At 46.7% G+C, this 27,158-nt stretch overlaps 1 protein-coding gene across 3 annotated transcripts; it reads left to right on the top strand.

The window, feature by feature from the left end:
* Positions 1-1,804: 1,804 nt before the first annotated feature.
* On the top strand, positions 1,805-27,158 carry LOC138350628 (uncharacterized). Of its 3 annotated transcripts, none has more exons than XM_069301671.1 (3): positions 1,805-1,923; positions 20,363-23,633; positions 26,499-27,158. In XM_069301671.1, the coding sequence occupies exons 2-3, from the start codon at positions 20,834-20,836 to the stop codon at positions 26,903-26,905; spliced, it is 3,207 nt and encodes a 1,068-aa protein (XP_069157772.1). In that variant the 5' UTR covers positions 1,805-1,923; positions 20,363-20,833; the 3' UTR covers positions 26,906-27,158. The 3 variants fall into 3 exon arrangements, with proteins under 3 accessions (XP_069157772.1, XP_069157774.1, XP_069157773.1); XM_069301673.1 differs by having other exon boundaries at positions 1,818-1,885; XM_069301672.1 differs by having other exon boundaries at positions 1,821-1,917.

Raw genomic sequence — 27,158 nt, forward strand, 5'->3', positions numbered from 1 at the left:
ACCGGTTCTCGTTATAGCACGTCACATTCTGACGTATACTTTACCTAAGGACAAAAACTGATGTACAAGAAGATTGTTGCGGCTCGCGAAACTGAGGTGATGTCCCGTTTTCTGTTCTTGGTGATGTTTGGTGAGATGTGGATGTGAGTGTTGGCGGCAGGGCAGCAATGGCCTTATTCTGTATATTTATAGTGGGCCTTAAAGTGGGTGGGCCGACAAGCAGCTCCACATCTCACCAAACATCACCGGGTGACGACCACCCTGGAAATTACACTTGTTGGTGTTCTCATTGATAACAAGTCGATTTTTTTCCAGGAACACTTTCAAAATATAACGAAAAAAGTTTCTAAAGCAGTTGGCATTCTTTCTAAAATCAGATATTATGTTCCTCGGCCTTGCTTGTAACGCTCTATTACTCTCTCATCTATCCTTATCTCAACTATGGTATATGTGCTTGGGGTTCTATTACCCAAAATTATCTTCGTCCTCTAATTACTCCATATAAATTAGCTATTAGAACAATAACAAACTCTGGCTCTAGACAGCACTCGGACATTTATTTAAATTTTTTAATTTGTTAGATATTATGTCACTGCACATCCTCTCATGTGTACTCTATATATATTAAACTCTGAACTGTAATGCCAATCCTGACCTTAAACGCTTCCTAAAGGGTTGTAACAGAACTCTTGGGGGCACCACACTAGAAACAAATATCTATTTCATAATTCAAGATTGAGACTTAACTAAACTAGAAACGCTATGCAAATCAAGGGACCCAGAATGTGGAATGACCTTTCCAATCACGTCAAAGACTGTCCATTTCTCAACCAGTTTAAGAGAAGCACTAAATACTACCTAATCGACTCCATGTAACATTCCTTACCTCCTAAATGTCAACCTATGTCTTCCTATTATCAAACATCATTAATGACTAACTTGTAAAACTGCTAATAACTGACATGTATAAACTTAAGAAAATTGTAGTCCGTCAGTTTATTTACTCAAAATGACTATCCGCTCGTCTGTTGCAATTGTTGTTGTTAATTCGACATGTAATTATGGTAATTCTTTCATCTACTTTAGTTCACTTCATGCTTTTGATCTCATTTAGTCTTAAGTCTTAGTTTTTAAGTGTTTTTCCCACATCTTGTATGAAACGGTGTGCATATTAGTGGCAACCAGGCTGTGACTCATACGTCAGGCTGCGAGCAGCCGTGTCCAACAGCCTGGTTGATCAGTCCAGCAACCAGGAGGCCTCGTCGACGACCGGGCCTCGGGGACGCTAAGCCCCGGAAGCACCTCAAGGTAACCTCAAGGTATGTTACCAGACTAGTCCAAGAACTGAGATATGAGCTACGAGGAAAGGCTACAGGAGCTACACCTCACGTCCCTGGATGACGGAAGAGTAAGGGGAGACATGATCACCATCTACAAAATTTTCAGGAACTGACAGGGTGGGACAAGGTCCAACTAATTAGCACGTGTGGAACATGAACAAGAGGACACAGGTAGAAACTTAATACCCAAATGAGCCACAGAGACATTAGAAATACTTTTTCAGTGTCAGAGTAGTTAACAGATGGAATGCATTAGACAGTGATGTGGAGGAGACTGACTCCATACACAGTTTCATATGTAGATTTGATAGAGCCGAAGAATCAAGACTCTGTACACCAGTAGATTGATACTTGAGAGGCGGGACCAAAGAGCCGAAGCTCAACCCCCCGCAAGCACAACTAGGGGAGACGAGACGGGAAGTGACGCATGCGCACTGGAGGCGCGGGGCCCCACAGAGGGAGTGTGTCAGTAGAGGTGGTGTTCCCCCGGACCTCCCAGCCAGCGGGCGTGTGTACTCATACTTACACTAATATACTCTGCCCCTGTGTGTACATTCTCTTCCGTTTGATATTACACGTAATGGTAAATAAGGGTAATATTCCCTGGTGAAATAATAATAATAATAACTCCTTGTGATAAGTATACACGACCGTGTGTGTGTATACAAGGCCGTGTGATGGTGCAATCACTGGTGTGTGGAGCCTTGAGCCGTCATATCCTGGCTGGTCGCCGTAAACGTATCAACAAAATTATTGAACATTTTTACGCGTGAAAAATGTTGAGAACGGGCAGCAGATTTATTTATATACGAGAAAGTACAATTGGATGTGTCAGTGTAGAACTTTAAGTGATTATTCTTATATTTTATTATTATTATATTTTATTATTATATTATTTTATTATTATTATATTTTATTATTATATTATTATTATATTTATTATTATATTAGATTATTATTATATTTTAAGTGATTATTTTAAGTGATTATCACATATTTATATTTATCGTCATTGTTTAAGTTACTGGCAGTATATTGTTTTATTGTATTGAAATTGTTTTATAACAATTTCGGGCTGTCTGGGCCCGAAATTTCTCTCTCTCTCTCTCTCTCTCTCTCTCTCTCTCTCTCTCTCTCTCTCTCTCTCATTCTCATTCTCATTCTCTCTCTCTCTCTCTCTCTCTCTCTCTCTCTCTCTCATTCTCATTCTCATTCTCTCTCTCTCTCTCTCTCTCTCTCTCTCTCTCTCTCTCTATCTCTCTCTCTCTCTCTCTCTCTCTCTCTCTCTCTCTCTCTCTCTCTCTCTCTCTCTCTCTCTCTCTCTCTCTCTCTCTCTCTCTCTCTCTCTCCCCCCCCCTGTCTCTCTCTCTCTCTCTCTCTCTCTCTCTCTCTCTCTCTCTCTCTCTCTCTCTCTCTCTCTCTATCTCTCTCTCTCCCCCTCTCTCTCTCCCCCTCCCCCTCTTTCTCTCTCTCCCCCCCTCTCTCTCTCCCTCACTCTTCACATTTCTCCCTACCTGCCCCTGTCTCCATCTTCCTCTGTCTTCTGACAACTGTAAAAGTCACATGTTCTCGCAGCTGCGGGCTCGGGATGATGGGAAGAAAATATATGTTAATATTCCTGTGATCAGTCCGTAATAACTGCTTTCAAATTGTTGTTTACCAAGTATTTGTCCGGAGGCCGGAACCCTAATGTTGTGGGGCTGACTGTGTGACTGTGGCGGGCTGTTCTCTCCTGAACTGTGTTACTGGTTCATAAGGAACACTGTTACTGGTTCACAAGGAACACTGTTGCTGGTTCATAAGGAACACTGTTGCTGGTTCACAAGGAACACTGTTGCTGGTTCACAAGGAACACTGTTGTTGGTTCACAAGGAACACTCTTGCTGGTTCACAAGGAACACTGTTGCTGGTTCACAAGGTACACTGTTGCTGGTTCACAAGGATCACTGTTGCTGGTTCACAAGGAACACTGTTGCTGGTTCACAAGGAACACTGTTGCTGGTTCACAAGGTACACTGTTGCTGGTTCACAAGGAACATTGTTGCTGGTTCACAAGGAACACTGTTGCTGGTTCACAAGGAACACTGTTGCTGGTTCACAAGGAACACTGTTGCTGGTTCACAAGGAACACTGTTGCTGGTTCACAAGGAACACTCTTGCTGGTTCACAAGGAACACTGTTGCTGGTTCACAAGGAACACTGTTGCTGGTTCACAAGGAACACTGTTGTTGGTTCACAAGGAACACTCTTGCTGGTTCACAAGGAACACTGTTGCTGGTTCACAAGGATCACTGTTGCTGGTTCACAAGGAACACTGTTGTTGGTTCACAAGGAACACTGTTGCTGGTTCACAAGGAACACTCTTGCTGGTTCACAAGGAACACTGTTGCTGGTTCACAAGGTACACTGTTGCTGGTTCACAAGGAACACTGTTGCTGGTTCACAAGGAACACTCTTGCTGGTTCACAAGGAACACTGTTGCTGGTTCACAAGGTACACTGTTGCTGGTTCACAAGGAACATTGTTGCTGGTTCACAAGGAACACTGTTGCTGGTTCACAAGGAACACTGTTGCTGGTTCACAAGGAACATTGTTGCTGGTTCACAAGGAACACTGTTGCTGGTTCACAAGGAACACTGTTGCTGGTTCACAAGGAACACTGTTGCTGGTTCACAAGGAACACTGTTGCTGGTTCACAAGGAACACTGTTGCTGGTTCACAAGGATCACTGTTGCTGGTTCACAAGGAACACTGTTGCTGGTTCACAAGGAACACTGTTGCTGGTTCACAAGGAACACTGTTGCTGGTTCACAAGGAACACTGTTGCTGGTTCACAAGGATCACTGTTGCTGGTTCACAAGGAACACTGTTGCTGGTTCACAAGGAACACTGTTGCTGGTTCACAAGGGACACTGTTGCTGGTTCACCAGGAACACTGTTGCTGGTTCACAAGGAACACTGTTGCTGGTTCACAAGGATCACTGTTGCTGGTTCACAAGGAACACTGTTGCTGGTTCACAAGGAACGCTGTTGCTGGTTCACAAGGAACGCTGTTGCTGGTTCACAAGGAACACTGTTGTTCAGAAGGAAGACTGGTGCTGGTTCAGATGGAAGACTGTTGCTAGTTCAGGAGGAAAACTGTTGCTAGTTCAGAAGGAAGACTGTTGCTAGTTCAGAAGGAAGACTGTTGCTAGTTCAGGAGGAAGACTGTTGCTAGTTCAGAAGGAAGACTGATGCTAGTTCAGAAGGAAGACTGTTGCTAGTTCAGAAGGAAGACTGTTGCTAGTTCAAAAGGAAGACTGTAGCTAGTTCAGAAGGAAGACTGTTGCTAGTTCAGGAGGAAGACTGTTGCTAGTTCAGGAGGAAGACTGTTGCTAGTTCAGAAGGAAGACTGTTGCTTGTTCAGGAGGAAGACTGTTGCTAGTTCAGAAGGAAGACTGTTGCTAGTTCAGAAGGAAGACTGTTGCTAGTTCAGAAGGAAGACTGTTGCTAGTTCAGAAGGAAGACTGGTGCTAGTTCAGAATGAAGACTGTTGCTAGTTCAGAAGGAAGACAGGTTATTCAAGTTACTTGAAAGACTGGAAGTTTCAGTTTAGTACATAAATATATTGAATAAAGGTAAGAGTATTCTGGGATATATTTCTAGATGTTGTAGCACCAATATATCTAATAGAATTGTTCACCTTGCTCCTGCCCTTGTTGAGCCCCAGTTGGATTATACTGTTCATTGTTGGTCTCTGTATTACAGAATGAACATAAGTTCACTTGATCTTGTTCAGAGAATAATAACAATCAATAACAGGAATTATAAACCTCCTTTATGAAGAGATATTAAGAAAAACTAAATTCACATTCTCTTATTCGTCCTTTATGTACCTCTAGGCGGTCCCTTTATGTGCCTATAGGCGGCCCCTTTATGTGCCTCTAGGCGCCCCTATATGTGCCTCCAGGCGCCCCTTTATGTGCCTCCAGACGTCCCTTTATGTCCCTCTACACGACCCATTATACACCTCTAGGCGGCCCTTTATGTACCTCTAGGCGGCCCTTTATGTACCTCTAGGCGGCTCATTTATGTGTCTCCAGGCGGCCCCTTATGTACCTCTAGGCGGCTCCTTTATGTACCTCTAGGCGGCCCCTTTATGTACCTCTTGGTGGCCCTTTATGTGCCTCTAGGCGGCCCCTTTATGTACCTCTAGGCAGCCCCTTTTTGCACCTCTAGGCGGCCCCTTTATGTACCTCTAGGCGGCCATTTATGTACCTCTAGGCGCCCCTTTATGTACCTCTAGGCGCCTCTTTATCTACCTCTAGGCGGCCCTTTATGTACCTCTAGGCGCCTCTTTATGTACCTCTAGGCGGCCCCTTTATGTGCCTTAAAGCAGCCCTTTATGTCTGTAGGTGGCGCCTTTGTGTGCCTCTAGGTGGCCATTTTATGTACCTCTAGGTGGCCCCTTTATGTACCTCTAGGCGGCCCCTTTATGTGCCTCTAGGCGGCCCCTTTATGTAACTCTAGGCGGACCCTTTATGTACCTCTAGGCGGCCCCTTTATGTACCTCTAGGCGGCCCCTTTATGTGCCTCTAGGCGGCCCCTTTATGTGCCTCTAGGTGGCCATTTTATGTACCTCTAGGTGGCCCCTTTATGTACCTTTAGATGGCCCCTTTATGTACCTCTAGGCGGACCCTTTATGTGCCTCTAGGCGGCCCCTTTATGTACCTCTAGGCGGCCCCTTTATGTATCTCTAGGCGGCCCCTTTATGTGCCTCTAGGCGGCCCCTTTATGTGCCTCTAGGCGGCCTCTTTATGCACCTCTAGGCAATCTTTTTATGTACCTTTAGGCGGCTCCTTTATGTGCCTCTAGGCGCCCCTATATGTGCCTCTAGGATGCCCCTTCATGTGCCTCTAGGCGGCCATTTTATGTACCTCTAGGCGGCTCTTTATGTGCCTCTAGGCGGCCCTTTATGTACCTCTTGGCGCCCCTTTATGTGCCTCTAGGTGGCCCTTTTTGTGCCTCTAGGTGGCCCCTTTATGTGCCTCTAGGCGGCCCTTTATGTACCTCTAGGCGGCCCTTTATGTGCCTCTAGGCGGCCCTTTATGTGCTTCTAAGCGGCCCTTTATGTGCCTCTATGCGGCCCCTTATGTGACACTAAGCGGTCCCTTTATGCACCTCTAGGCTGCCCTTTTATGTACCTCTAGGCAGCCCTTTATGTACCTCTAGGTGGCCCTTTTATGTACCTCTAGGCGGCTCCTTTAAGTGACTCATGGCCGCCCTTTTATGTACCTCTAGGCGACCCTTTATGTACCTCTAGGCGGCCCTTTATGTGCCTCTAGGCGGCCCTTTATGTACCTCTAGGCGGCTCCTTTATGTACCTTTAGGCGGCCCTTTGTGTTCCTCTAGGCGGCCCTTTATGTGCCTCTAGGCAGCTCCTTTATGTGCCTCTAGGCGACTCTTTATGTGCCTCTAGGCGGCCCTTTATGTGCCTCTTGGCGGACCTTTATACGACTCTAGGCGGCCCTTTATGTGCCTCTAGGCGGTCCTTTATGTACCTCTAGGCGGCCCTTTATACACCTCTAGGCGGCCCTTTATGCACCTCTAGGCGGCCCCTTTATGTACCTCTAGGCGGCCCCTTTATGTACCTCTAGGCGGCCCTTTATGTGCCTCTAGGCGGCCCTTTAGTGCCTCTAGGCGGCCCTTTATGTACCTCTAGGCGGCCCTTTATGTACCTCTAGGCGGCCCTTTATGTGCCTCTAGGCGGCCCCTTTATGTACCTCTAGGCGGCTCTTTATGTACCTCTAGGCGGCCCTTTATGTACCTCTAGGCGGCCCTTTATGTGCCTCTAGGCGGCCCTTTATGTGCCTCTAGGCGGCCCTCTTATGTGCCTCTAGGCGGCCCTTTATGCACGTCTAGGCGGCCCCTTTATGTACCTCTAGGCGGCCCCTTTATGTACCTCTAGGCGGCCCTTTATGTACCTCTAGGCGGCCCTTTATGTGCCTCTTGGCGGACCTTTATACGACTCTAGGCGGCTTTTTATACGACTCTAGGCGGCCCTTTGTGTGCCTCTAGGCGGCCCTTTATGTACCTCTTGGCGGCCCTTTATACACCTCTAGGCGCCTCCTTTATGCACCTCTAGGCGGCCCTTTTTCGGGCTTCTAGGCGATCTTTTTATGTGCCTCTAGGCGCTCCATTTATGGGCTTCTGGTGGGCCATTTTATGTCCAACAAGGCAGCCCATTTATGGGCCTAAATGCGGCCATTTTATGTGCCTCAAGCCGGCCCTTTTTTGGGCCTCTAGGCAGCCATTTTATGTGCCTCTAGGCGGCCCTTTATGTACCTCTAGGCGGCCCTCTTATGTGCCTCTAGGCGGCCCTTTATGCACCTCTAGACGGCCCCTTTATGTACCTCTAGGCGGCCCCTTTATGTACCTCTAGGCGGCCCCTTTATGTACCTCTAGGCGGCCCTTTATGTACCTCTAGGCGGCCCTTTTATGTGCTTCTAGACGGCCAGTTTATTTGCCTCCTTGCGGCCATTTTATGTGCCTGTAGGCGGCCCCTTTATATACCTCCAGGCGACCCATTATGTGCCTCTAGGCGGCCCTTTATGTGCCTCAAGGCGGCTCTTTATGCACCTCTAGGTGGCCTTTTTTAATGCCTCTAGGCGGCTCCTATATGTGCCTCTTGGAGGCCTTTTATGCATCTCTTGGCTGCTCTTTTATGTACCTCTAGGCGGACCCTTCTATGTACCTCTAGGCGGTCATTTTATGTGCCTCTAGACGGCCAGTTTATTTGCCTCTAGACGGCCCTTTTTTGGGCCTCCTTGCGGCCATTTTATGTGCTTTCAGGCGGTAATTTATGGGCCTATGGGCGGCCATTTTATGTCCCTCTAGGCTGTCCTTTTATGGGCTTCAAAGCGGCCATTTTGTGTCCTACATGGCGGCCCTTTTATGGGCCTACAGGCGGTCATTTTATGTGCCTCAAGGGGGCCCCTTTTTTGGGCCCTCTAGGCGGTCATTTTATGTGCCTCTAGGCGGCCCTTTATGTACCTCTAGGCGGCCCCGTTATGTACCTCCAGGCGACCCATTATGTACCTCTAGGTGACCCTTTATGTGCCTCTAGGGGGCCCCTTTACGTGCCTATAAGCGGCTCTTTATGTGCCTCTAGGCGGCCCTTTATGTGCCTCTAGGCGGCCCTTTATGTGCCTCTAGGCGGCTCCTTTATGTACCTCTAATCGGCCCTTTATGTACATCTAGGCGTCCCTTTATGTACCTCTAAGCGGCCCTTTATGTACCTCTAAGCGGCCCCTTTATGCCCTCTAGGCGGCCATTTTATTTTTCCTCTAGGCGCTCCATTTATGAGCTTCTAGAGGGCCATTTTATGTTCTGCAAGGCAGCTCTTTTATGGGCCTAAATGCGCCCATTTTATGTGCCTATAGCTGGTCATTTTTTGGGCCTCTAGGCAGCCATTTTATGTGCCTTTAGGCAGCCCTTTATGTGTCTCTTGGCGGCCCCTTTATGCACCTCTTGACGGCCATTTATGTGCCTCTAGGCGGCTCATTTATTTGCCTCTAGTCTGCCTTTTATGCACCTCTAGGCTGCCCTTTTATGCACCTCTAGGCGGACCATTTATGTACCTCTAGGCGGCCCTTTATGTACCTCTAGGCTGCCATATATGTACCTCCAGGTGACCCCTTATGTTCCTCTGGGCGGCCCCTTTATGTGCCTCAATTCTGCCCCTTTATGTGCCTCTAGGGTGCCCCTTTATGTACCTCTAGGCGACCCTTTTATGCACCTCTAGGCGGCCCCTTTACGTGCCTCTAGTCATCCCCTTTATATGCCCCTACGCGGCTCCTATATTTGCCTCTAGGCGGCCTCTTTATGCGCCTTTAGGCGGCCTCTTTATGCGCCTCTAGGCGGCCCCTTTATGTGCCTCAAAGCGGCCCCTTTATGCGCCTCTAGACGGTTTCCTTGTGCGCCTTTAATCGGCCCCTTTATGTATCTCTAGTCATCCCCTTTATTTGCCTCTATACGGTTCCTATATACGCCTCTATGCGGCCCATTTATGTTGCTCTAGGCAGCCTCTTCATGCACCTTTAGGTGGCCCCTTTATGCACCTCTATGTGGCTCTCTGCGGCCCTTTTATGCACCTGTAGGTGGCCTCTTTATGTGCCACTAGGCGGCCCCTTTATGTGCCACTAGGCGTCACCTTTATGTGCCTCTAGGCGGCCCTTTATATGCCTCTATGTGGCCTCTTTATGTACCTCTAGGCGACCCCTTTATATGCCTCTAGGCGGCCCCTTTATGTACCTCTAGGCGGCCCTTTATGTACTTCTAGGCGGCGCCTTTATGTACCTCTTGGAGACCTTTTTATGTGCCTCTAGGCGGCCAATTTATGTGCCTTTAAGCGGCCCCTTTATGCGCCTCTAGACGGTTTCCTTGTGCGCCTTTAATCGGCCCCTTTATGTATCTCTAGTCATCCCCTTTATTTGCCTCTATACGGTTCCTATATACGCCTCTATGCGGCCCATTTATGTTGCTCTAGGCAGCCTCTTTATGCACCTTTAGGTGGCCCCTTTATGCACCTCTATGTGGCTCTCTGCGGCCCTTTTATGCACCTGTAGGTGGCCCCTTTATGTGCCACTTGGCGGCCCCTTTATGTGCCCCTAGGCGGCCTCTTTATGTGCCTCTAGGCGGCCCTTTATGTACCTCTAGGCGGCCCCTTCATGTACCTCTAGGTGGCCACTTTGTGCGCCTCTATGTGGCCTCTTTATGTGCCTCTAGGTGGCCTTTTTATGTGCCTCGAGGCGGCCCCTTTATGTACCTTTTGGCGGCCTCTTTATGTGCCTCTAGGCGGCCATTTTATGTGCCTTTAAGCGGCCCCTTTATGTACCACTAGACGGCTCTTTATGTGCCTCTAGGCGGCCCCTTTAAGTACTTCTAGACGACCTCTATATGTGCCTTTAGGCGTCCCCTAATTAAAACAAGATGTTAGTGTTAAACATTGGGTCAGAAATACATTTTTGAGATCACTAAAACAAATAAAATTCCAAAGTCTGCCTCCTGCATTTTGTTATATTTTATAACTTAAAACTTGTCAATATTTTGACCTAACTCCTGTGATCATTGTGGTGTTGGCTTCTGGTTTAGGTAGAGAAATGGTGCTCGTTTATTAAGAGAGATTAAGGACGCTATATTTACACATTCTTCGAAAAGTATAGATAACAGGATTGATGTTGTCAAAAGGATGAAAAGTTATATCAAAGGTAATAATAATAAGTTGTTAAATATATCAACACAAAGAGAACAAGAAATTATATACATATGTATCAATGGAACTTAATGTCTGTCTATGCGAGCTAGAAGACCCTACTCAGGGAGCTAGCCTCACCTAATTTCTAACAGTAATTCCTGCAGGGTATGTGCCCAACAGGGAATGGCATATATGTAGGGAGTACAACTTTAAAGAGTACCAAAGCTACCCCCCTACCACGAACTTTGCTATATCATATTAATTAGGCTTTGAATTATTTATTTATTTTCTTGCAAGGGTTCCCATCTGAGCTTCTGTGTAGATCGCCCTCTCCCCCTCCGCTCTCTTGTGGACAATATTCACAGTATAATGTTAACAACTTACATGGAGTTTACTACAAGTAAACTTCCGTCCCCTGAGAGTCTCTTATAGGAGCAATGATGGCGGGCCGCGTAGAGGCTCATCATATAAAATGGCCGCCTAGAGGCACATAAAATGGCCGCCTAGAGGCACATAAAATGGCCGCCTATTGGCACATAAAATGGCTGCCTAGAGGCACATAAAATGGCTACCCAAAGGCGCAAAAAGAGGCCACCTAGAGGAACATAAAGAGGCCGCCTAGAGGCACATAAAGGGGCACCAAGAGGCACATAAAGAGGCAGCCTAGAGGCACATAAAGAGGCCGCTAAGAAGTCCGTAAAATGGCAGCCTAGAGGCACATAAAAGGCTGCCAAGAGGCACATAAAGGGGCCGCCTAGAGGTACATAAAGGGCCGCCTAGAGGCACATAAAGGGGGCCGCCTCGAGGCACATAAAGGGCCGCCTAGAGGCACATAAAGAGGCCGCCTAGAGGCACATAAAGGGCCGCCTAGAGGCACATAAAGAGGCCGCCAAGAGGCACATAAAGGGCCGCCTAGAGTCACATAAAGAAGCCGCCTAGAGGCACATAAAGGGCCGCCTAGAGGCACATAAAGGGCCGCCTCGAGGCACATAAAGAGGCCGCCAAGAGGCACATAAAGGGCCGCCTAGAGTCACATAAAGGAGCAGCCTAGAGGCACATAAAGAGGCCGCCTAGAGGCACTTAAAGGGGCAGCCTAAAGGCACATAAAGAGGCCGCCTCGAGGCTCATAAAGAGATCACCTAGAGGTACAAAAAGGGGCCGCCATGAGGCAAAATAGGGGCAACTTAGAAGCAGATAAAGGAGCCGCCTCGAGGTTCATAAAAGGCCGTCTAGAGGCTAATAAAGGGGCCGCCTAGAGGCACATAAAGAGGCTGCTTAGAGGCACATAAAGGGGCCACCTAGAGGCTCATAAAGGGGCAGCCTAGAGGCACAAAAGGCCAGTGTTGAATGCCAGTGTTGGCACTATTCTCCTCCCGCCCCATATTGCGACCGGTGTTCGGAATCTGCAGGACTATCACGATGATATTCGGCATATCCTTGAGGTCCAAGGCCATTCTGTCCTACAGGTAGACTCGTTTACTCGTCCCCCTCGTGGTCATCGCTGTCAACCCCTTCGGGTTGTGAAGATTACCTTTGATGGTTGGACCCTTCCACCCTCTGTCATTCTTGCTGGTGCCAGGTGCTCTGTTCAGGAGTACATTCCTTTTCCTAGGCTCTGTAACAAGTGCTGGAGGTTTGGGCATGGTGCCCTCCGCTGCTCTGGGACTGTCTCTCTCTGTCCTTTGTGTGGGGGCAAAGTTCACTCTAAGTCGGAGTGCACTTCTCCCCAGGCTCGTTGCCTCAACTGCAGTGAGGCCCATCCTACCTTCTCCCGTGCGTGTATCCATTACAAGCTTGAGGCACCCGTCCTCAACTTGAAGCACCGGGAGCGTTTGTCTTTTCCTGACGCGAGGTGCCAGGTTTGCCTGTTCCCGCCTTATGCTAACGTCTCTTATGCTCACGTGTTGCGCTCTTCCTCTCCTCGTCCTTCCCGCCTTCCTCAGACTCACAACCGTTTCCGGGCCTTGGACCCTGATACGCCCACTGCCCCCTCCTCTGTTCCTTTGAGTTCTGTCCCGAAGGGTCCCCCTCCTGGTCCTCTGTCTGGGGTTCCCCTTCTTTCTGCCCGGTCTGTCATGTCTCCTGTGTTTTCTTCCTCGTCTCCCTCCGATCCTCCTTCCCATCCTTCTCCTCCGTCTATTGACTCTCCCTGCCACCTGTCAGTGCGGGCTGATGTCCATCGCTCTCCTAATGGCCGTCGTGTGTGCTCTCGTTCAGCTTCTCCTGTTGAGACGCTGGAATCCGTTGTCCAGTACGTAGTTGCTGGGACACCTGTCTCTTTAAGTCAGAAGTGTAAGCCTGGCTCCTCTCCTTCCTCCTCTCCGGCAGGTAAGAAGGCTTCGCTTTCTTCCTCTTCCCCTACTTCTGATTCTATCATTCCTTCCCTTCCCATTTCGGTGGTTGCGCCCCTGTTCCTGCTATGGAGGTTTCTTTGACCCCCGCTTCCCTCTCGGTTGCTGCCCTTGCTGAAGTGCGCTCCCCTCTTTCTCCTCCCCCTCTTCCTGCTGCTGTCCTTGACTGCTCCTCTCGGTTGTCTCTTTCTCTTCCTCCGGACCCTGCCCGTCCGCCTCTGGTCTGTTCTCCCGCTTCCTTCCCTCTGTCTTTGCTCAGTTTACCCATGCCCCCCTAACCCTGACTTTGCTGACCCTGATATTCTTTAACGTGCTATGTTGCTCTTTCGCCTTTGTTTCTTCCTTGTTCTCTGTTGTTGTCCTTTCTCTTCTCGTCGATGTCTATTCTTCAATGGAACGTTCGAGGTTATTACGCCAATTTCCTTGAACTCCAACTTCTGATTTCGCGGTTTTCGCGCCTTTGTGTCTGTCTCCAGGAGCCGATGCTTGGTGCTCGTCCTGGTCGCTTTCGTGGCTATTCCTTTCTCTCCCCCCCCCCCCCAGCTGTTGCTGGGGCTCCTAACTATTCTGCTCTCTTGATTCGCTCTGATTTTCCCTTTGTCCCCTTACTTTTTCCTTCGTCTCTCCATTGTTCTGCTGCCCGTATCTTTGTGGGGAAATGGTACACTGTTTGTTCCATTTATCTCCCCTCCGAGTGTCCCGCTTTCTCTTCCTGATCTGAAACACATACTGGACTCCTTGCCGGAGCGTGTGCTTCTGCTGGGTGATTTCAATTGCCGTCATTCCCTTTGGGGTGATGTTCTGACGAACACCCGAGGTCGCCTTTTTGAGCCGTTTATCCTCTGTTCTTCCCTGTCTCTTCTGAATTCTCGTGAACCCGCGCATTTGAACTCTCGGACTCGTACCCCTTTCCTGTCTTGATCTTTCTCTTTGCTCGTCTTCTCTTTACTTGGATTTCACGTGGCAGATTCTTGATGACCTCCATGGCAGTGACCATTTCCCCATCCTTGTTACTTTTTTTTCTTTTCACCCTCCCCTCTCCTTCCCTAGGTGGCAGTTTGCTAAAGCGGACTGGAACCTATTTACCCTCAGTGCTGATCTCTCTGACCTCTCCCTTCTGCCTCTCCCCCGCTCTCTCCTCTTTTTTCATGACACTGTCTTCGAAGCTGCCCTCTGCTCTATTCCTCGCTCTTCCTCTCAGGGTCCACGGCAGGGCGTGCCCTGGTGAAATGCAGACTCTGCTTGGGCTGTCCACTGTAAGCATGCAGCCTGGAAGAGACACCGCTGTCGGTAGACGGCCAATTTTTTTCTTTTCTTTTGGAAGGCAAGTGCGGTGGCCCGTAGGGCCATCCGTATGGCTAAACGTGAATGTTGGGCATCTTATGTCTCCACCATTACGTCCGAAATCTCCTCTGCCACAGATCTGGAAGCGTATCCGCAAGATAGCGGGTAAGTTCGTTCCTGATGTTTCACCGGTCCTTCACCTCCGTGGTACTCTTGTGGCGGACCCGTTGCAGGTCGCTACCGAACTGGGTTCCCTTTTCTTCTGTTAGCTCTGGTCTTCATCTTCCCCAATCTTTCCTTCTTCGTAAACCTGTCCTTGAGTCTCGTCTTTTAGATTTATGCACTCGTCTTCAGCTTCCCTATAATGATCCCTTCACTCTGAACTTCGTTCTGCCCTGGCCCTCTGCGGTTCTACAGCGGCGGGCTCCGATGGCATTCATTGAGATGCTTTGCCATCTCCCTCTGTGCACATCTCAGTATTTACTGAGTCTGTATAATCGGATCTGGGAGTCGTCGTCAGTCCCTGAGGACTGGTGGCTCGATGCCGTTGTCCTCCCTGTTCGCAAACCGGGGTTTCTGGGAACATCCCCTAAGGACTTTCACCTTATTGCCCCTCACACGTTGTGTCTACAAACTCTTTGAACGTATGGTTAACGTTCGTCTGATGTGTTTTCTGGAACACCATCACCTCCTCTCCTCTTCTCAATTTGGTTTCCGCAAGTGCCGCAGCACGACAGATGTCCTGGTGAACTTGGAGGTCAATTTTCGTACTGCTTTTGCTGCGAGGACCTCCGTTGTTGCCGTCCTTTTTGACCTGGAAAAGGCTTACGACACTACTTGGCGATATCATATTCTATCCCAGCTTCATTCTTTTGGCCTTCGTGGTCATCTCCCTCTCTTTCTCTGCAGCTTCCTCTCTCGTCGTTCCTTTCGGGTGCGCCTTGGTACCGCTCTCTCTGCTTCTTTTCAGCTATACAAAGGTGTGCCCCAGGGTAGTGTTCTGAGCACTACTCTTTTTCTGGTTGCCCTCAATGGTCTTCTTTCCTCACTTCCTTCAGGTGTCTTCTCCTCTTTCTATGTCGATGATCTTACCCTTTGCTGTCAGGGTGATGATTCGCCTCTCCTTCAGCGCCGGCTTCAACTTGCGATTGATGCCGTGTCGTCTTGGGCCACCGATCATGGCTTCAAGTTCTCTACTTCTAAGACTTGTGCCATGACCTTTACTCGGAAACGGGTCATTCTTCGTCCCTCTTTGTCACTTTATGGTCATCTCCTTGAGTACAAAGATCCCACAAAGCTTTTGGGGTTATTCTTTGACACTCGTTTGTCTTGGTCGCCCCATATCTCTTACCTCCATGTTGAGTGTTCTAAGGCCCTCACCCTCCTTCAGGTATAGTCCCATACTTCTTGGGGGGCAGATAGGCGCACTCTCCTTGCTTTACATTCCTCTCTCGTCCTCGCTCGATTATGATTGCCCTGCTTACTCGTCTGCTTCTCCTTCTATCCTTCGCCGTCTTGATGCTTTGCACCATATTGGGTTGCGCCTCAGTTCTGGTGCCTTTCGTTCGACTCCCATTCTCCGCTTGTATGTTGACACTGGCTTCCTATCTCTCCAGGACCGCCGTGATCGCTACTGCCTTCGCTATCTTGCGCGATCGTTGCAACATCCTTCCTCTCGCCTCTGTCGTGCTTTAACCTTTACCCCTCCTGCGGTTCCTGTTCCTCTTCACCACTTCCTCTCCCTCTTTCTGTCCGGTTATCTCGCTTACAGGATTCTCTTTCCATTCGAATTTCTAATATTTCTCCTAGTGTTCTTCCTTCTTTGCCCCCGTGGAGTGTCCCCATTCCGCAGTTTTGTACTTCCTTGACCCACATCCCTAAAGCTTTTAACCCTCCTACGGTTCTAAAACGCCTTTTCCTTGAGCACTTTTCTTCTCACTCCCACTCCGTTTCCGTCTTTACCGATGGGTCTAAGTCTGCGGACGGTGTTCGCTACTCTGTTGTTTTTCCTGATCACACTTATATGTGTCGCTTACCTCCGGAGACTAACATCTTCACAGCAGAGCGTTATGCTATTCTTTATGCTCGTCGTCTCCTGCTCTCTCGTTGTCAATCTTCCTTTGTAGTTGTTGTTGACTCTCGTAGTGCCCTCATGGCTCTTGGGTTCTTTAATCCGGTTCATCCAGTAGTTGTCGAGATCCAGCATTGGCTGTTTCTTGTTCACAGTAAATTTAAGTCGGTTGAGTTTTGTTGGGTTCCCAGCCATATTGGTGTCTCTTTAAATGAGCGTGCGGATGCTGCCACCAGGAAAGCTGTCCACTCTTGTCCCATCTCTTGTAAAGGGGTTCCTTATCCCGACTTTTACCCGGTTATACATTCCTCCATCCCTACTCGTTGGCAGGATTGTTGGTCGTTTGTTAAAAGTAACAAACTACGTTCTCTTAAAAGTTGTGTGTCCTCGTGGCCGTCCTCCTACCATCGTAACTGGCGATGGCAAACGGCCCTGGCGAGGTTGCGTATTGGCCATACTCGCTTAACTCATGGTCTCTTGATGGAGCGCCGCCCTGCTCCTTATTGTTCCAATTGCATTGTCCCTCTTACAATCGTGCATATCCTTGTTGAATGTCTTGACTTCCGGGACGAGCGTGTGTATTGTTTTCCGACCGTCCCCCGTGGTCGCTTGTCTCTTGATAGTATTCTTGGTGACTCGAATACTTTTGATATCGTTCGCCTTATGCGTTTTTGTTCTCGTATTGGCATCCTTGGTGATATTTAGCGCCCTCTGATTATCCCGCACATTTGATGGTGCTACATAGCCTTCCCGGTTTGGTGCCTTCCTTTTGATAATTACTTACTTCTCTCCCTCCCGCCTTCCTTCTATATCTTCCCCCATCCCCCTCACCCCCCCCCCACATCACCTCTCCCTCTCACCCCCTTCTCCGCGCATCTCACCCCTTGCACAACTCTACCTAAACCTTCCCTCCCCCAGATCCATTCTCAACTCTGCCCTTGCAAGAATTTTAAATGTAGCAATTACCAATAATCTTACCGTATTTTTTGTGTTTTCACTATGTTCACAGCATATTCTCTGTACAACTGTTTACACATTCTCTTTCATGTTCTCTGCAAGTTCAATTCATTGCATAGTCTTACATGTTTTACAAAATGTTCATGCATTTTGTTCTTACATGTTTCTTACATGTTCATTTTCTTACATGTTTCTTACATGTTCATGTTCTTACATGTTTCTTACATGTTCATGTTCTTACATGTTTCTTACATGTTCATGTTCTTACATGTTTCTTACAAAATGTTAGGTCACTTGGTAAACATTTTGTTGATATAAATGCACTACTCACAGCACTAGGTACTAATTTATCATTCATCATTTTAACAGAAACTTGGCTAAGTAAAGACTATACCCAACTCTACAATTTAGCTGGTTATAAAGCCATTCATAACTGCAGGCCTAATAAAAAAGGAGGTGGCACAGCAATATATTACAAAGATACCTTCATCTGCAATAGTGTCATCAGTGATTGAGACGACTATTGTGAATATACCTTTGCCAAGTTCTCCAGTAAAGCCCTTAAATCCTCTCTGACTATCGGTGCCATCTATAGATTTCCTAATACCAACATAGCTTCATTCTCAGATAACGTAGAGAATCTTATCATAAATAACAATCTCAACAAAAATTACATCATTCTGGGAGGTGATTTCAGCATTGACCTGGGTCTTCAAAACAACCCTCAAGTTGACTATTTCCGTAACAGCAAGCACTCCTGTATGCTAATCCCCAAGCCCACCCGAGTCACTCAAACATCTACCACTACTCTGGATCACTTATGTACTAATATAACAGCTCCCCTTACATCTGGGGTAATCTATGACAGAACAACTGACCACTCTCCTACCTTCCTCATAGCAAACATGGACACAGCACCACCAGAAAGCAAGAAACTCTCATTCAGGCTACACAGTGAATCAGCTTTAGGCAATCTTTCTAATGCACTTCACAATATTAACTGGGAATCTGAATTTAATAATACACAGGATATAAACTCATTAACTAACCTCTTTCTCTCCAAAACTCTAAGCCTCTACAACACTCACTGTCCCCTCCTTACCAAACAAGTAACTGATAAAAGAAAAAATAACCCGTGGCTCACAAGTGGCATAATCAAATCAATCAACAATAAACATGAATATGAAAAGAAATTTAGGTTTGGGCTAGTTACAAAGGAAGTAGTTAAGAGGTACTCATCAGTGCTTACTAGTATCATAAGAAAAGCTAAACTTTTATATTATGAGACTAGATTCAAAGAAGCAAAAGGCAACATGAAAAGCGCATGGAAAACCATCTCTAATATCCTAGGAACTAAACAACACTCCCACAACCAGATAACACTCTTTAAGGATGGCCTTACACCGTCATCTGATTTAGAAATAGCGAATTAATTTAATAGCTTCTTTTCATCGGTTGGTGCTAACCTTGCCAGTAAAATCCCACAGACTCAGACACATATCAACACATATCTCTCAAGCAGCTATCCAAACTCTCTTCTCCTCTCACCAGTCAGCCCGACAGATGTTGTGTCCATCATACACTCACTAAAAACCAAAGCTGGAAATAAATCAGGTTGTATCTGCACAAAGTGTAGTGGTGCAACGCCAGTGTTCACCCTACCTGCCCTCCTACACCTGGCCAGTGTTCACCCTACCTGCCCTCCCACACCTGGCCAGTGTTCACCCTACCTGCCCTCCCACACCTGGCCAGTGTTCACCCTACCTGCCCTCCCACACCTGGCCAGTGTTCACACTACCTGCCCTCCCACACCTGGCCAGTGTTCACACTACCTGCCCTCCCACACCTGGCCAGTGTTCACCCTACCTGCCCTCCCACACCTGGCCAGTGTTCACCCTACCTGCCCTCCCACACCTCGCCAGTGTTCACCCTACTTGCCCTCCTACACCTCGCCAGATTAACCCTACCTGCCCTCCCACACCTGGCCAGTGTCCACCCTACCTGCTCTCCCACACCTGGCCAGTGTTCACCCTACCTGCCCTCCTCCGGCTCGTCAGCGTTAACCTTTACCTTTTCCCGGTTAACCCGGTTTCTTACCTCTTTCCATTTTCTCCCCCATCATCCCACCCCCATTGGTCCCCCACTTGGTTCCTACCCTCATTCCCCTCGTCACCTCTTCTGTCAAAAAAATACTTTCCACTGAAAACTCTAGGTGGAGCACACCAAATATTTCGCAATTGACCCAATAGAAATCGTACGTGGTTTCTTGGAGTATTTAACTTAGGCCAACCCCCGACCAGCCTATGTCCGTCCGTACCTCAGACCATTTCCCCTGCAAGGTTGGGTGCGGCTGGCGCCAAGCATCTGGCCGCCAACATTGGATACACAGACAAACAGACAATCTCTCTTAAATATGTTGTTGGGATAGTTTTAATCGGGTTCGTGACCTGTGATTGTGGTTTCTGGCTCTAGAGTTTCTTCAAAATAAAATCTAAATGAAGGTTGGATATAAAAATATTTATTAGTTTTATTCAGAATTATTTTTTGTGAAATAATTCCCATTCCAAAACTATTGGTTTATGGTGAATTGTGGGTATAAGTTTGTGATCTTGGAAGGTGTGAGCAGTGTCCAGGAGTGAAATTGTTGGTTATACTTAATTCTGAATTCCAGGAAAGATTGTCTGAACCGTTATGTGCTGCACTTCTGTTAGATATTCTGTATATTCGACTAAGAAAATATATAATAAAGTATCAACACCATACTGTTGGCTTCATGGTATTGTCAAAGACACAGATGTCAATTTTGTACATAATTGGCTAATACGGCTCCAGAAGTGAACAATCTCTGCACAATACAGTTTCCATATGAGGAAATAACACGACCATAACCGCACCATAACCATTTGGGTTCACGCACCATAACCCAAAAGTGAACACGACATTGATTACTTGACTTATATTAAAATATAGACAAGTTTTATGTTATAAAACAAAACGGGAAAGATGAGGAATAACCCAAAAATAAATTTATTATTAGTTTTCAGTCACAAAATTTATTTATTTAACTATTTAACAAATACAACTTGTGTTGATAAAGTAAATTTTGTATGTTTTGTATTTCCAGGTGGCGAAAACCCGACGAAGTTTTAAAGACAGATGGATATCGTAGAAAGTCTTTAATAATAGAAAAACTAAGACATAAATAACTTCGTATTATTTATTAATAATCAATGACCTGAAAAGAAAATTAAAGAAAATAACCAATAAAACTGGGAAGCAATAATGCTCACATCCAACAAGGATAAAGTCACGACTAAGTTATTGTCTGGCCTGGAATGTGATTAAATGTGTATTGTAATATAAACAAGTGGAGAAGAATTTTTGGGAAATGAGTAAGGTGTGGAGATTTTAATTAAATATCTCGCTCATATATGAATAGTGTAACAAAGCCTGACACAATTCTTGTCAATAAATTATGTTGTCAACTGTGAACCCACATGGTTAATGTTTTAGTAAAAGAAACTTGCCGTTGGCTTCTGACTGCTGTTGTTAAACTTGAACAACGTAGTGTGAAGAGTGAACCATAAAGCTCAATATGTCCTTCACAATGCCAGTAGATTTTAACAGACTGCGGTATGAACTGGCTGTGACTAAGGCAGGACGAGACGCGCTAGCAAGTGTGTTTATGTGGTCGTACCGGGGCACCTTCCCAGTAGTGACTTACCTCACTCAGGACTTGGGGTACACCAATGCTCAGTACAGGCGTGTCTTCGATGATCACCAGAGGGATAAACTCGAAGCTTCCTCCGACGCGGCAACTTTTGACATCACCCTGTTGTATAAACTCCTGCAACGTGTGTGTGGTCTGGCTGAGATGAATGACCCCGCGTGGACCACTCCAGGGCCTCAGGGACCATCACTTGAACACCTCATTTACAGCCTGAAGCAACACCGAAACACGTTGGCCCATGATAATGTGATAATAACGGAGCAAGACCTGAAGAATAAGCTGACGGATCTCACAGACTTAATGACGAAGATGTTGGTTGAGGCCGGCAACAAGTGGAGGATAGACCGCCAGGATGTGGACCTGGCGAGCAGAGATGCCACAGAGTATATTGATGGACTGCGAGCAAAGATCAGAGAGCCGCTGGATCCCTCAGAGGTGGATTATTTAGCTCAGCTCCACCAGGATATTAAGGTGTTCAAAAGCCACATCACAGAAGAGGTTAAGCAGATGAGCAAGCAGGAGCTAACTGACGGGTATAAACTGCTGTACCAGATTGTTCCCGCACCCTGGCTCCTCAACATTAACTACAACCCAAGTCTTGCTTTTACACGACTGCGACTCCTTGAAGATCCCGTCATAGGGGCAAGACCCTCCCACGCTGTCAAGGGTCAGGATATAAACTATGAAGACATCTTGAGTATGAGACGAGAGGACGGAAGAGTCCCTGAGTGTGTCCTCCTGACGGGGGAAGGTGGTATGGGCAAGACAACTTTACTCAAGCTCATCCTCGAGAAGTGGGTAGAGGACCCTGCTGCCATACGTCACCTGGGCACTGTGGACCTCGTTTTCTATGTACAGTGCAGGGACTCACATCTTAATACCTTCGATGGTCTCCTCCGCCAGTTGCTGCCTCAAACACTTAGTGATTCTGACGCTGACTTCCAGCTGTTTAAGGAGATAATCTTGAGCTTAAATATATTAGTCCTGATTGACGGCTACGACGAGGTCAACGACCATTCAGGAAGGCTGGTGAAGGAGCTGTTGCACCTGCCTGGCAAGGATGTGAGGTTGGTGATAACCACACGGCCGGGGTGGGACCAACACCTGTCACAGCTCGTCCCACACACCAGACCTCGCTGCAACATCCTCGTCTTGGGCATCACTCCAGAACGTCGCGTGGAGTTCGCCGAGAGAATCATCAAGGTGCTGGTGGAGGAAGAGAGCCAACGGAGTGTCATCATAGGGAGGTTTACCCAGCAGCTTGAGCAGATGAGTGAGTTCCTGGGTGAGTACCTCAACACTCCACTCACCTTGACCTTGTTGGCGCTGCTGTGTGTCGAGGCTCCAGAAGAATTTAACAACCTCACCACAAACACTCAAGTCTACGAGAAGATTCATGACTTCATAACCAACAAATTAGTGTCCAGACTCACAGACAAACACGTGACCGAACCCAAAGGAAAATGTGACAAAAATGTGAAAAAGTTTTTGAGGTTCTTAGAAGAGATTAGTTTAAGAGGGATCCAGAGGCAGGAGTACGACCTTTGGCCGGAGACGGAAGCGGAGATTAGGGAGAAGTGTGACACTCTGGGACTGCCGCAGGAGGAGGTCTTGTCCAACTATTTCACAAGAACCAGCTACCGTCGGGGCCTCAATGTGGTGTGGGTGTTTAGCTATTTTCACGCCAGGTACCAGGAGTATTGTGCCAGCAGGAGGCTGGTCGATCTCTTGTTGAAGGCTGAGCAAGACCGAGGTGATCAAGCATCACACCGTGTGTCAGGGGAAAGCTCTATTATCATTGACCTCTTGGTGGATGTTGTGGTGTGGGTGATTGGCTATTTTCACGCCAGGTATCAGGAGCATTTTGCCAGCAGGAGGCAGGTCGATCTCTTGTCGAGAGCCGAGCAAGAACGAGGTGATCCAGCATCACACCGGGTGTCAGGGGAAAGCTCTATAATCATTGACCTCTTGGTGGATATTGTACGTAAGGAAAAACGCTGCTTGGGAGATCACCTGAGAGGGTCAACGTTTAATATTAACGCCGTGCAACAAGAGTTTAGGGAGCGCCCCAGATGGCAGAACATTTTAGTCAGCACTACCGGGGTGCTGTGTGCCCGGGGAGTAGAGCACAAGTTCATTACTCACATAATTGACCTATGCGAGATGGTTACACATAAGCCTGACGAGCTGTTGAAGCATGTAGCAGAGTCCCGCGGGAGTGTGCACGTCATCCAAGCCGTGTGTGAGAAGCTGCGTACAGAACACGTGTGGGGAATAGAGAGTGTTGACTCGTGGGTTGTCCTGCCGCTTGTTCTTAAGAAGGTGACACCTAAGAACATTTACCTAAACATATACGATCCATCCCAACTAAAGCAGCGCCTGTCTACACTGTCAGTGCTGGCAAGAATGAAGGTAACCATATCCTTAGGTCTTGACTATAGTTTATACAGTAAAGAGACAATTGTTATATCAAAACAATGTATGGAGAGGCTGACAGCCCCCGGCAGTAAGTGTATCTTAGAGGAGTTTGTTGGTGACTTGTCTGAGGCAGTCATACCCCTCCTGCCTCCCACCCTCAAGACCCTCATCCTGTACCTCACACTACAGCAACTGCCCATCCAACTGCCCGTCCTCATCCATCACCTGCCTCACCTGCAGACTCTTGGTAAATATTCATATTTTCCACCATAATTTTTAGGGTTATTTATTAATACCAAAATTACGCAAAGGGCTTCATTCGTCATGTTTAATATAGTAATTCAGATTTATATTGTTTACATATATGTTTACAATCTTATGGACGAAAGATTCCTTATATTGTTTACAAACATAATCACCTTAAGGGAGACAAACACATGATATTGTTTACAAATATATTCTTCTTATGGACGACAAACACCTGATATTGTTTACAAATACCTTAGGGCGAGAAGCTCCCAACATTGTTTACAAATATAGTCACCTTAAGAGCGACAAACACCTTATATTGTTTACAAATATAGTCACCTTAAGAGCGACAAACACCTTATATTGTTTACAATTATAGTCACCTTAAGGGTGACAAACCTTCTACTTTGATTACAAATATAGACTTATTAAGGGCGACTACTCCATGAATAATAAATTTTCGAAATATTCCGCTGCTGTATATATTATTGTGCATATATAATTTCATGAAGTATTTAGCGACGCCAAACTTTTGGTTCAGATGACTTAACACTTTGACTTTGACTCGGGGTACAGATCTCCTTTCACTGTGACCTAATTCCTGTTCAAGATGACCTTTCACTGTGACCTAATTCCTGTTCAGGATGACCTTTCACTGTGACCTAATTCCTGTTCAAGATGACCTTGCACTGTGACCTAATTCCTGTTCAGGATGACCTTTCACTGTGACCTAATTCCTGTTCAAGATGACCTTGCACTGTGACCTAATTCCTGTTCAAGATGACCTTGCACTGTGACCTAATTCCTGTTCAGGATGACCTTTCACTGTGACCTAATTCCTGTTCAAGATGACCTTGCACTGTGACCTAATTCCTGTTCAGGATGACCTTTCACTGTGACCTAATTCCTGTTCAGGATGACCTTTCACTGTGACCTAATTCCTGTTCAAGATGACCTTTCACTGTGACCTAATTCCTGTTCAAGATGACCTTTCACTGTGATCTAATTCCTGTTCAGGATGACCTTTCACTGTGTCGTAACTCCTGTTTAAGATGACCTTTCCTTTCACTGTGACCTAATTCTTGTTCAAGATGACCTTTCACTATGATCTAATTCCTGTTCAAGATGACCTTTTACTGTGACCTAATTCCTGTTTAAGATGACCTTTCAGTATGACCTAATTCCTGTTCAAGATGACCTTTAACTGTGACCTAATTCCTGTTCAAGATGACCTTTCACTGTGACCTAATTCCTGTTTAAGATGACCTTTCAGTATGACCTAATTCCTGTTGAAGATGACCTTTTACTGTGACCTAATTCCTGTTCAATATGACCTTTCACACTGACCTAATTCCCGTTTAAGATGACCTTTCACTGTGACCTAATTCCTATTTAAGATGACCTTTCACTGTGACCTAATTCCTGTTCAAGATGACCTTTCACACTGAACTAATTCCTGTTTAAGATGACCTTTCACTGTGACCTAATTCCTGTTTAAGATGACCTTTCACTGTGACCTTGATCCCTTGGTTAATTAGACCTTCCGTAACTTTGATCCTTAATTCAGGTGACCCATCTATCCCTGTGATCTTGAAACTTGGTCCAGATGACCTTTCACTGTAACCTTGACTTAGTTTATATGACCTTCTAATGAGACCTTGACCATTGATAAAGATGACCATGACTGTGACCTTGATCATGATACAGATGACCTTGACCATTCATACAGATGACCTTGACCATTGATAAAGATGACCATGACTGTGACCTTGATCATGATACAGATGACCATGATCATTGATACAGATGACCTTGACCATGATACAGATGACCTTGACTGTGACCTTGACCATTGATACAGATGACCTTGACTGTGACCTTGACCATTGATACAGATGACCTTGACCATTGATACAGATGACCTTGACCATTGATACAGATGATCATGACTGTGACCTTGACCATTGATTCAGATGACCTTGACTGTGACCTTGACCATTGATACAGATGACCTTGACCATTGATACAGATAACCTTGACCATTGATACAGATGATCATGACTGTGACCTTGACCATTGATTCAGATGACCTTGACTGTGACCTTGACCATTGACGCAGATGACCTTGACCTTTGATACAGGTGACCTTGACCATTGATACAGATGACCTTGACCATTGATACAGATGACCATGACTGTGACCTTGACCATTGATACAAATGACCTTGACCATTGATACAGATGACCTTGACCATTGATACAGATGACCTTGACCATTGATAAAAATGACCTTGACCATTGACACAGATGACCTTGACCATTGATATAGATGACCTTGACCATTGATACAGATAACCTTGACCATTGATACAGATGACCTTGACAATTAATGCAGGTAACCTTGACTGTGACCTTGACGATTGATACAGATAACCTTGACTGTGACCTTGACCATTGATACAGATGACCTTGACCATTGACACAGATGATCTTGACCATTGATACAGATGACCTTGACCATTGATACATATAACCTTGGCTGTGACCTTGACCATTGATACAGATGACCTTGACCATTGACACAGATGACCTTGACAATTGATACAGATGACCTTGACCATTGATACAGATGACCTTGACCATTGATACAGATGACCTTGACCATTGATACAGATGACCTTGACCGTGGCTTTTAAAAGCTATTAATACATAGTTTAGATGCTATTAATACTGTTCAAAATACGGACTTGTCATCAGGTAATAAACCCAGCAGTAAGGTGAGTGGATGGCTCAGTATGTCTTCTTGTTATATCTTAGAACATACCAGTAAGGACCGTGACTGTATCTCAGTGTATGTCTTCAGGCATTATCCTGGACGCCAGGGGCTACGTGGACACGGACACCCTGGACGCCACGAGCTACGTGGACCCGGACACCCTGGACGCCTCGGGCTACGTGGACCCGGACACCCTGGGCTACGTGGACCCGGACACCCTGGACGCCACGGGCTACTTGGACCCGGACACCCTGGACATCAGGGGCTACGTGAACCCGGACACCCTGGACATCAGGGGCTACGTGAACCCGGACACCCTGGACACTCTGCCGTACCAGGGAAGGGAGCTCTTCCTGACCATCATGTGGGACCTCACTGATGACGACCCCGCCATAGACTGGTGCTGCCACCTGGCGGCTCAGCTGTGTCCTCCCTCAAGAGGAGGGTATAATTTCCTGTACTTCCATAACACGCTTCTCACCAGTACGTATTGACTACATTTTAACACGTGAATATCTGTAACTCAGTTGTTTAATTCACAGTGCTTCCAGTAGTTTCAAAAATATTTTTACATTGAAAGTCATGAATTAGAGAACTTATAAGGCTTCTTGAGTAACTTTGAGCACCGTTTAGCGACCAAGAATATTCATTAAGCAAGCTTCACTGCTTATAAGATAACACTGATCAATATTTAGCCCAACATTGTCTTGCTTAATACAAGCTAGATTTACTTGATATAAGTTTTCT

This window comes from Procambarus clarkii, chromosome 46 (genome assembly GCF_040958095.1).
Source record: "Procambarus clarkii isolate CNS0578487 chromosome 46, FALCON_Pclarkii_2.0, whole genome shotgun sequence".
Taxonomy (NCBI): Eukaryota; Metazoa; Arthropoda; class Malacostraca; order Decapoda; family Cambaridae; genus Procambarus; species Procambarus clarkii.

Coding starts and splice junctions, on each gene's coding strand:
- LOC138350628 (XM_069301671.1), top strand. CDS start 20,834: ATGTCCTTCACAATGCCAGTAGATTTTAACAGACTGCGGTATGAACTG. Junction 23,634..26,498: donor GCCTCACCTGCAGACTCTTG/GTAAATATTCAT, acceptor GTATGTCTTCAG/GCATTATCCTGGACGCCAGG.